Source organism: Schistosoma haematobium, chromosome 3, assembly GCF_000699445.3.
Source record: "Schistosoma haematobium chromosome 3, whole genome shotgun sequence".
Taxonomy (NCBI): domain Eukaryota; kingdom Metazoa; phylum Platyhelminthes; class Trematoda; order Strigeidida; family Schistosomatidae; genus Schistosoma; species Schistosoma haematobium.
The window spans coordinates 3,626,396-3,638,348 of record NC_067198.1 but is presented as its reverse complement, the minus strand read 5'-3'; the positions used below and the strand labels follow the sequence as shown (position 1 = coordinate 3,638,348).

The 11,953-nt window shown below is 42.3% G+C and overlaps 1 protein-coding gene across 2 annotated transcripts; it reads left to right on the top strand.

The window, feature by feature from the left end:
* Positions 1-1,592: 1,592 nt before the first annotated feature.
* METTL5_1 (Methyltransferase-like protein 5) lies at positions 1,593-11,953 on the top strand. 2 transcript variants are annotated; one of them, XM_051212799.1, is made up of 6 exons: positions 1,593-1,681; positions 7,319-7,459; positions 7,502-7,616; positions 7,659-7,852; positions 7,890-7,972; positions 11,787-11,953. In XM_051212799.1, exons 1-6 carry the CDS (start codon positions 1,657-1,659, stop codon positions 11,925-11,927), a joined length of 699 nt encoding a protein of 232 aa, XP_051068715.1. In that variant the 5' UTR covers positions 1,593-1,656; the 3' UTR covers positions 11,928-11,953. The 2 variants fall into 2 exon arrangements, with proteins under 2 accessions (XP_051068715.1, XP_051068714.1); XM_051212798.1 differs by having other exon boundaries at positions 1,593-1,887; positions 7,652-7,852.

Genomic DNA, 11,953 nt, shown 5'->3' with positions numbered 1-11,953 from the left:
AGCCTTTCGTGCTAATCCATTGTTAGCTTCCACAAATATGGCGCCAATAGAGGGTGTTCAAGATGCTCTCATGGCCGTGTTGTCTCTTCTAGCGTAGTTAATGTGAGGAGCAGTGTTCTCCCGCCGAACTATATCGTTTGTGATCAAGTCAAAGAACACTGTACCATGAACACTGAATACCATCGTTGCACGGACATGGAACTCATGCACTAGAAGCTGATAGTAAATCAGTATGTTATCTAAGTTTTGCGCTTTTGATCCCTGTTTCGTTAAGTGGTGTCACCTACATGTTTAGTTAGTCCTAAACTTTTCTTCTCTGTCGTAAGCTGCATTTGATACCTTCGTATAGAGGTTGAGTCCTGCTTTCTGAAGTCAAAAGATGGAATACTGAATTCTCTATCTGGACGTATTTGGTCAAAATCGAGATGTGGTAACTTCAGTGTCGCTTATATTATCTTATCATTTAGTATTCTGAAAATGTCTTGTCAGTATATTCCTTCAATTAGAAACTTGGTGTTAGTTTCATTGGAGCAACATTAGAGTGATTCTATAGTTTTGATGACTACAGTTCTGTGGGGTGTTACGGAACTGAGGTGGTTGTTAACGTATATTGCCACCCAACCTTCTACTTTGTGTACTCCATCTTTTGGGAACAGTGCCATGTGCCAGTGATGACGGGCAACTGTCATGTTTCAGGGATGACTATGATCTTCAGATCCAACCATTTCCCAGAATTTTACAGTAATTGTCCTACTGTTCTTTATCAAATACCACCTTGCTTACTAATGTGCTACACTCCAACACTGGGACGTCAGATGAAATCGGGGGGTTTTGTCTGACGTCATTAAAATGCTAGGAACAGTCGTTTCTCGATGGCGTATGAGCTCAAGCTGAGACTCCCTCATTTACGTGTTTGGATGAACTTGTGTTGGACGAATTCGGTGTACTGGTGGAAATGGTTACTCCAGAAATCACACTGAAATGCTGAGTCACTGGTTTTAGTTTGCGAAGAGCGTGCAACATAATTATCGCTTTTGTAACGATTCTATCAAATATCTGTCAGCAATGCGGGCAGCTCGGTACTCCGTTACCTCCTATTCCATTTCTACTTGGAATGGTTCAAGAGTATACGACGAAATTAATGAATGCTCCATATATACTCCAGTCCCTGTTAACGATAAAGAGCGATTGATGGACACAAGTAGGGAAAACGAAAACAGTATTGCTTCAGAGACATTAAATTTTGAAAAAAAGAAGTAAGACAAAACCCTCTGATTTTACTTTATTTCAAACTGACAGAGCGCGCTTATGAGAATAAGGTTTCTCGAGGCAGTAGCCATCACGTTATTAGGCAGGAAATAAGTTGTTTGCAGTCTGAAAAATAGTAATAATTGTTCGGGTACAGAAGAAATAAGAGAATATCACCTCCTGAAGAACTAATGAGATTAATTTTCAGGATTCGTGAGGAGACACTGAGAAATGGTCAAATCATCCAAACACGTTCACTAATAAAAAAGGCTTATTAACCTCTAATTAACTGTCGAATTCAGTTATTTTAGCGTTAAAAGAAGCTAAAATGCAGGCGTAAGCAACAAAACGAGAGAATAAAATAAACAAGTGATTATTGATAAACGAAACACTGTTCTGTCAGGCCGCATGAATACGAAAGCAGCGTTACTTTGTAGGTAGTCTGGACTGAAGAACTGTAAACAAATTAGATATAGTCATGAGTCTCTCTTTCGATTTATTGAATTACAATGTCATTGTTTTGCGTAATGCAGTTAAAATGGGGTTATTTCTTGGAAAATGCATTTGGATTGTCCATTTTTTTTCTTTGTCGTGAACGAACGTACTTTCGAATGCCAAACTCTTTTTTTGATCATTCGGGTAAGCGAAACATGGATTTAATCACGAATCTAAACAAAAGACATCCGTGTCATTGTTGTTAACGGTGGATGTTGGAAATGAACTGATTTCACTTTGTCTTGATGAGTCGTCAGCGTTCATAGCAGGGAATAAGATTTAAGTATTAAGCTCTTCTGCTTAATTCTAGACCGACCACAGCCTTACCAAGCCTTAATAAATGTTTCCTTAAAAAAAGGTTTGTCGATTTGAGAGAAATGCGACTAAAGCTTTCAGTAAGACTATATTTTACGAACGACCTTTGAGCGATGTAAATTGACCTTGAAAGTGTACATCTACTGACCAGAGCCAAGCTCCCCGAATTCCTCCATGTCCGATTTTTTTTCCAGAAAATCCATAGAAAGGACTGGTATTTTTCCTTGCTGAGTAAATTTCATTGTTTTGATCGTTTATTACGTATCAAGACTACTGTTTTCACTTTAATTGAATTTATTTCATTTAAAGTATTCGACTAGAGTACCGTTTTTAGTCTTCTCTGAATTAGTTTTGCCGTTGGTACTCTCGAGTACCTCATTTTCAACTGTACCTGTTGGTACTTTTGGTCCTAGCAATCTACAGCTCTTCACTTTTTGGTCCTTGATTATTTTTTTTTGTTTCTAAGCATTTGACCGGACAGTGTAAAAAAAAGCAGTTGTCAACGTCCGGGTTGTCGTTATCCTGTTGAAAGCGGCATGCAGTGCGACGAGTGCAAAGGCTGGTACCACGAAGCTTGCACGAACTTAACGCCTGCGGCTTTCAAACGGTTCAGTAAAAAGGGTTGCGTATGGCTTTGTCAACAGTGCTGTTCGGATGCAAACAGCTTGTTAACCGAGGCCATCTCACTGGTTGATGCTGCAAAGAAGTGTTTTAGCAAGCATAGTCGGAACACGTCAAACAGCACTCGATCTGTCGACACGCAAATCGATATGAAGGAAACTAGGGTTAGTTCGATAATGGATGACTCACGCCGGTCAAAGAAGGAAAAGCAGTCTCCAAAGGGGCCTGCTTTAAACAAAATCTCAAGAAAAGTAGGTTCTTCTGTTCTCCGTCTCCCAGATGGGATCCAACAGGAAACGCCTAGAAGCCGCAATCGCAAGGCTCGATCGGTTTCAAGTGGTAAACATAACCCGACCTCTCAGGTCGTCGAAAACCCCCCCCCCAGAATCCAATACTAGGTTCGACGCAACTGTTGTTGCTTCTATCAACATCGTTGACGAATGGGTACAGGTTGTAAGGAAGAAAAGTAGGGATATAAAAGGCAATCCTACCCCCGCGAAATTAGTCGTAAAATCGAAAGCTGATCATAGCGACAGATCAGCTATTTTTCATAGAATTAAGGAGAGCGATAGCTCTGAACCTAAAGCTCGTTTTGAGCATGACATTTTACTGATTAGGCAGCTGCTTAGTCAACTCATGCCTCAAAATATCACCGGGGTTACCTTGCTAAAGGTGTACAGACTAGGGAGTCTAGCGGACTTGAAACCAAATCATTCCAGACTGCTTAACGTAGTATTCAGCTCTTCGAACGAACGTGACCTAATTTTACAAAATGGACACAAATTAAAGGGTTCAGGAGTCTTTATCCGAAAGGACCTACCGTTGGCAGACCGTGTTAAAAGACGGGAAGCCGAGAAAGAACTACAACATAGGTTAGACGCTGGCGAAAAGGACCTGAAAATTGTAAATTTTCGGGTTGTAAGACTTCGACAGAGAATGATGCCGAAGCCACTCTGGGTGAAGCAGGAAGTCATTTAAATAGGCTTCGGATCTGTTACACCAATGCCCGAAGCTTACTTAATAAGCGATCGGAACTAGGTGTACAGATTGACTCTACAAAGCCAGACATAATCGCAGTTACAGAGACCTGGCTGACACAGGCTATAGATAGTATGGAACTTGATTTCAAGGGTTTTACGTTAGTAAGGGCCGACAATACAAAAGCGTAAGGGAGAGGGAGTAGCTCTATTCATTAGGAATGCTATCCCATTTGCCGTCATCGACAGTGTATCCCATGAGAGTGGGACGTGTGAATTAGTTAGTTGCCGCTTGAAATGCAACGGACAAGAGCTGCTGGTTGGTTTGGTCTATCGCAGTCCAAGCTGTGTAGTAAATGAGGTTCTGTTAAGCAGTCTCAATACTTGGTCCCAAAGTGGTCGATGTCTAATCCTAGGGGACTTTAATGCACCTATGGTAGACTGGGAAAATCTGCGAACTGAATCGTCAGAAAATTCCTTCGAGCAGGAACTAGTTGATGCGGTTATCACATGTGCCCTAGTGCAACATGTGAAAGAAGCGACTAGGTACGACCCGGACACTGAATCATCCTTACTAGATCTCATACTGACTCACTATGAGGATGACGTTGCGAACCTCCATTATATGCCACCCCTAGGTAAAAGTGATCAGGAAGTTTTAACTTTTGACTTCCATATAACTGTCAGTCACGAGCACGCATCAGTCCAGTCCAGACCTAACGTCTGGAAGGCAAACATACCAGATATCATGCACTCAGCATCGTTAATAGATTGGAAAATAGACCCAGAGTCCTCAATTGAAACGGCCTGGAACGCATTTCGAAAATCATACTTAAAAGTTACCGCACCTCACGTCCTTTGGACCACACCAAGGGGGCTGAGGAACTCTCCACCGTGGTCCAGTAGGGAGGTCCGTATCCTTCTCCGTAAGAAAAGGAAAACGTGGGATAGATTTAGGTTACTGGGGACTGATGAGTCAAAATCTCAGTATCGAAAGGCTCGGAACACTTGTGCCTCGACCCTCCGTAAGTCTAGAAAATTGTACGAAGAAAAACTTGTTAAGGAATCCATAGAATGTCCCAAACGCTTGTATTCTTATATAAATCAGAGGACAAAAAAGAATAGGAAACATTCTTGAATTATAGGGAGACAGTTCTGCCGCATCATTAGTGGAGGACGACTTCGGCAAGGCTTAAGTGTTCTCGAACTACTTTAGCAATGTATATACCATAGAAGCGCCGTTCCCGTCAGCGTATACAGATCCCCCATACATACACTGGATAGCGTGACCATTAAAGAACTCCATGTCTTTGGTCTAATAAATAAGCTTGACATAGGTAAATCCACGGGGACCGATGAATTATATCCTAGGCTACTGAAGGAATTATCTAACTTCGTTGCAAGCCCTTTAAGTATATGCTTTAACCTATCCGTTACGCAGGGTCGTTTACCAAAAGACTGGAAAATGCCATAGTAAGTCCTGACTTCAAAACAGGTACGAAACACAAACCTGAGAATTACCGCCCCGTTAGCCTAACTAGTCTGGTTGTTAAAATCTCAGAAAGGATTATTCGGAAGGAGCTGATAAGTATCTCGATAAAAACCGGATCCTCTCGGAGAAGCAACACGGCTTCAGAATAGGTTATTCTTGTCTCACTAACTTATTAGTGGCTCATGAAAGCTGATGTGCTCTTAAGGACCAAAAGTTACCTGTAGACGTAGCCTTCATTGATTTCAGCAAAGCTTTTGACAAAGTTCCGCACAACCGGCTGTTATATAAGTTAAGGGATTTCGGAATTGGAGGCAATTTATTGATGTGGATAAAAGACTTCTTAGTTGGGCGTCAACAAAGAGTAAGGGTGAACTCAAAGTTATCTAGCTGGGAAACTGTGCTTAGCGGAGTGCCCCAGGGTACAGTTTTGGGGCCAGTGCTATTCCTCTTGTATGTAAATGACCTTCCTTGTCTCCTATCATCATCGGTCTTGCTATATGCTGACGATGTCAAGATATGGAGAACGATACGATGTAAGAGATAGCTTAGAACTTCAAAATGACCTGAAGAAGTTATCTGAATGGTCTCAAACATGGCAGTTGCCGATAAATACTTCCAAGTGTGTTGTGATGCATATCGGTCATCAAGGCACAGATACATACACGATGAATAACACTGAGCTACCTGTCGTCCAGACATATAATGACTTAGGAGTTATCGTTAGTCAAGACTTAAAGACTACTGCACACTGCCGTGCAATAGCCGCCAAAAGTTTTAGAACGTTATGGTCAATACGTAGGGCTTTTAGTCATGTCGACACTAAGACGTTTTTGACTTTGTATACAGTGTTCGTTCGTCCTAAACTTGAGTACTGCATACAGGCGGCTAGCCCCTGCTTTAAAAAAGACAGTGAGCTTCTGGAAAAGGTTCAGAGAACGGCGACTAAGCTGGTTCCCGCAATAGCGAAGCTTCCGTATGAATCTCGACTGGCCAAGCTGAACCTTTTCCCGTTGTCATATCGCAGAACTAGAGGCGACTTGATCACAGTCTACAAATTGCTTAGTGATAAATTTGCACCTAACATGCCCTCATTTTTCTTGTCTTCCAAAACAGAGAATTTACGAGGACACTCGAATAAAGTTCACAAGCCGAGAACAAATTACTTGTCAGCTGACTATCGACTTTCCCATCGAATCATCAACGAGTGGAATTCATTACCTCAGCACGTGGTTGAGGCCCCATCCGTCGACTCTTTCAAAAGAAAGTTGGATCAACTGAGAGACCACCATTGCCAGGACTAACATAGGCCATCGAGCCTCCTGTCCTTCCCAAACTGAAACTGAAAACTCTTGGGTTCTCCCCGATCATGGAGCTAACTACTGCTTTAGGAGCAAATATGATTATGCTAAGACAGTATTCTGTATAGAGATCTTTATGAATAACTTTGAAGTGTTTCTTTTGGTGGTCATTTTTTAAAATGATAGAAATCGAACGTAAACTTCGGAAAACCATAGTCTTATTGGAATCAGCTTGTGCATTGTGATATTTGTGATTTTGACGGTCGAGTAGATTATGACAACATCTGACTGATCCAATGGCATTCCAAATAAAGTTACTAGGTGCAGCGTCCATGCCTGGTAATTGACGCAATTGGAGAACCAGTGTGCTCTTGACCACTCGATTCGTTAAATCCCATTAGGTGTAGACTATTCTTAATAAGCACTGAGCTATTACGACGAGCTTACTCTAGAATTATCGGTCATTTTTCTAGAAAATACAACTTAAATACGATGACGAGGTTTTTGGCATTGACGGTGTCTTTACACACTATTCCACTTGCTTCCTCTTAAATAGTGGAATACTTTCACTTGCCAGTTCTGCCAAAGTAGGATAATCCTAGCAATCATGAACCAACTGCTTCTCTTTTGATATCGACATCCTACCTGGATTCCTAGTTTCGGTAAGTAGTTTTGAACTGATAGAAATCAGTGTAAGTGGCTGAAGTCCCTTCGTACATTGAGGACTTATTCATTCGTTTGGTTAGACATTTAGCATATCTCCACAAACCTACTCATGGTATGAATAACGTGACATTGGGTTTTTACTGTTTTCTACATTTCATTAATTGTTTGTCTTATCTAGCACTGTATAGTAACTACTACTTTTATAGGTAAAATTTTGGAGAAATTACCACTTTGTGGTATGCCCACGTTAAGTCGGAAAAAACTACACCACCAGCTGGAAAATGTTAGGACATTTCAAAACCCAAAACTTGAGTTTGAACAGTACTGTACCTCAGCACAAGTTGCAGGTTAGTTGACGAAATACTAAAAGTAATCTACCATTTGTTTAGCGGACATCTTGTTTAATATTCAAATGACAGATAATGCATTGGAAGGGATGTCTGTAGCCGATCTTGGATGCGGTACTGGAATGTTGTCTATCGGTGCTAAGCTCCTTGGAGCTAGGTAGGAAACCGACACTCCTTCAACCTTAATAATAGATATCAGTTGTGTACTTGGGTTCGAAATTGATGAGGATGCTGTAAATGAGTTTCAATCAAACCTAGGAACATGTGAAATGCTAGATGAAAATATTGATGTTACTTTGTGTGATGTAGTACGTCTCTTTGATGGGAACAACAAGAAATTTGTGGATACAGTTATTCTAAATCCTCCTTTTGGCACTAACCCAAAAAATAATGGTAGCGTCTTACTGACACATATATTTTATTTTTTCAGGTATTGACATGGCATTCCTACGTGCTGCGCTGTCCATTGCCCATTTACATGTATATTCGCTCCATAAAACTACGACACGAAACGTAAGTATAATGAGTTTTAAGTTATTTATTTATTTGATTACATAAATAGTGGTACAAGAGTGCGCCTATATATATGCGCCACACAAAACAATGAGAATTCGAAGAGGAAAAAAAGGTGAGGAGCGTAAAAAAAGAGAACAATAACAAAGAGGTTGGTGTAAGGTAGTATGGTAGAAATGAGGGAACGGAAAGGTACAATCGGAAGAAATCTTTCAGTTAAGGGAGACACAACCACTTTATGAAGAAAGTAAAAGAAGGTTACAGCTAGATCGCCACTGGCTTCTATTCTGAGCCATATCTGATAACATCTCAAGCCACTGTGTAGCACCATCTCTCGGACCCCAACCAGGGAGTCGTGAAGGACCAACACAAGCCAGTCCTTTGCAGCTTTCTTTCATGCCACGACACCATGTCATGCACTGACCACCTCTCCGCTTCTTCCAACCAGTCCCAGAGTCGGCAAATAATGCACGACGTGGAATTCTTTGGGACGACATTCGGAGAACATGTCCAAGCCACCGAAGTCGGTGTTTCAAGATGGTGACACCAATTGAATTATCATCTCTGTGCCCGAACACACGATGCCGAACCTCTCTGCATTACTGACATGATGTTGCCACTGAATGTCAGCGATCCTTCGGAGACAGCGATGATCGAACACAGAGAGTCGTCTAACGTCCTCAGCTCGGAGACCAGGTTTCACAAACATAAAGCAAAACTGCTCTCATCGAAGCGTTGTAGCTCCGACCATTTACAGCCAGACTAACATCACGAAGGCGCCAAAGATGACCCAAATTGGCATAAGCCGCCCTGCCTTTCACTATTCGTGCATTAATCTCATCACTCACACCCCGACCAGCACTTATGCAGCTACCCAGATACACGAACTTCTCGACTACGTCTATCTGCTCACCATCCAGAGTGAGTACAGGATTGGAATCCTGCCAGTCTTGTAGAAGTACTTTGCACTTCGAAGGTGCAAAGCACAAACCATACCTACGGACACTGATTAAGTGCGGATTGCATGCCTTGGGCATTATCGCACAGTAAGATAATATCGTCCGCATACTCAAAGTCGAGAAGTCTTTCTCCAGGCAACAGAACCACACCACCATTACTTACATTCATCAGAGCTGTTTCCAGAATGTCATCGATGGCAAAGTTGAAGAGGAATGGTGAGATTGGGCAACCCTGCCTAACCCCACTACTCGAATGGAACAATGGAGAGAGGTGGTTGTATGCCCTCACTCTGCCTGAGGTGTTTTTATATAGGGCTTTTAGGATGTTAATAAACTTCTCCGACACGCTTCAAGAGTTGAAGTTCCTTGTGGACTTCCGTCTCATTTGGTGGATCAGTCGTCACCGGCCATGGAGGGCAGGACAGTCTGACCGATGTTGCCGGAGCAGCAGGCCAGTTGAACTGCCCTTCGAAAAATTCTGCCCATCGTCCAAGACGTCGATGGATGTTAGTGATTGGCATCCCATCATCCTCGCAGATTGTTTCACTCACACCACACTTCTTGCTGCCAGTGGCTCGGATGAGTTGGAAGAGCTTCCGGTAATTGCCAGATGCAGCTGCTGCTTCCAGCTCATTAGCACGCTTCGACCACCAGGCTTCTCGGTCCTTACGCAAGCTTTGCCCAATTTCCTCACGTACCATCCTTCGTTTGTGGTCAAACTCATGGTCACTCGGAGTAGACCGACGGGCTTCAATGAGTTGTAAGGAGCCTGAGGAAGGCCAGTGCTTAAAAGCGGGACGTTTCGCGAACCCACAATTGACTGTACCCGCCATTTTCATGGCGTCATGCAATTGCAACCAATGCTCATCTATACTTTCCGGTGGAGTGGTAGCTAGCCTAGAGGCTAGCTCGGTTCGATACTTACTTGCAACAGAAGTTGCAACCAGCTTGCTAATATCAATCCGTTGATGGCGGTCACTTCGTTGGCCACTGAAAAGTAAGGTAATATTGGCACAGACCAAGGCATGGTCAGAGTCCAGATAGGTACTCCAAAAGGAGCGGCAGTCTTGTACACAACCACGCCAGCGGTAGCTGATCGCGATGTGATCAATCTGAGTCCAGGATTGAGATGCAGAGGGAGGACGCCAGGTGGCACATCGGCGATGACTGTGCCGAAAGTTAGCGCTAGCCAGAAACAGGTTGTGGTCTGTGCACAGTTGCAGTAGACGGTCCCCGTTATCTGACCTGCGACCAACGAGTCCCCATCGGTCACCTAAACGACTCTCTTCTGTGCCTAGACGCCCGACCTGAGCATTCAAGTCTCCGGCTAGTACTACAATATCTGTCAAACGCATTTTCTGGAGAAGAACAGATAACTGGTGGTAAAACTCATCCTTGATTGCATCCGGGCTGCAATCTGTCGGGGCATAGGCGAACGTTGAAGGCAGTTAGTTTGAATGGTGCACGTGGTTTCGGAAATATTGCTTCATTACTCATATTCAGTGGAAACATACAATTTTCAACCGGATAGTGACTCGAGAACGTCTAGATACAGTCGAATTTCTACCAAAGACGAGCCGTTGTATAAGTATAAAAGAGGGTGAATGTGGTAAATAATAATATTAATAATGATAGTAATAATAATAATCATTTGATTGTCAGTTGAAACAAGTAAGGTAGTTTCCATAGTTATAGGCAGTTCATCATATTTGTGTGTGGGCTGTGATACTGCCCGGGTGCCCAGACCAAAGCAGGTGGTTTTCTTAGGGGGCCACACCCCGAGCCTTTGACCTAAAGGTCTAATCCACAAGGCAGTGGAGCATCGTAAGGAGATGCAGTCCCATGGTAGCCGGTGACCAACGATTGGTTCGTACGCCATTTGTTCCCGCAGGATACTGGAGCTCATGTGCAACATTGATTTGGAATCTGGTTAAAGCGTCGGACATTCGCTTTTCGTCCTCGCAATTTCGTAAACAACACCCCCGCCACGAGAAGGCAGTGAGTGGGACTTCCCTGGCAGAGGCTGTATACGCGTGGCCGTGTGAGAGCATTTCGAGAGGGAGAGCGGACTCTCCTCACTCTCGGCCGTACCAGGGCGTTCGGGGGCGAGTTTTAAGTTATAAAATATTTATAACAAAGGTTCTACGAGATCAGTGACTGAATAAAAGCTAGTGGCGTGCGAATTTGAACAAACAGGTTTTTAAGAACACCTAGCTGATGCTAATTTTCTGAGCTAACTATTCCATAATTGCTAGCAAAAAACTCGTAATGTCGGTCTCGAAGACTTCATAGTTAACTAGCCGAGTACGCTATTTTTGAATTAACACTTAGCGACCAAGCTGACACTCAGTGTTTAGTTAACTGGCCTGGTGAAAACTTTCCAATTAATATATGAGGCTCAGCTATATTGTTTATCGAGAAATAAAAATTTATGACCCTATAAGTGATGTAATAAACAAACTAAAGCTACAAGCTGTTTACTGGCGCATCAATTACATTTACGATACTTACATTACATAATCAAGCATTCGGAACATTTAACCACATTTTGTAAACCTCAACATGTTTTATAAAAGGTCTCTTGAAAACTAAGTCCGTAGACCAGTAATTTAATTCTTACTACGTGTTAAGTGATGTAGTAGGTACACCTCGAATAGCAAACAAAAATACGACCGCAAAAATTTGACTCGTGTACCTAAACACAATAATCTAAATACAATCTTGATAAAAAATATTATTTAGGAGCTATTAACTATAGTGTGCACCAATTAACGGTTTACTATGCTGTTTTATAATTACTGTAAGTCAAAATACTTGTTCATTCATGTCTACTTTTTTTTTAAATAACTGTATAGCATGTTCTACATACAATACAGAGTACTGGTGCACAGGGCAAAGTGGTTGCAGAACTTCGCTATGACCTGCCTCGTTTATACAAGCGTCATCGTTATAATACAGTAGATATAGCTGTTGACTTGGTTCATTCGTGGTTTTAGATTTGAATAAATTCAATTCCATATTA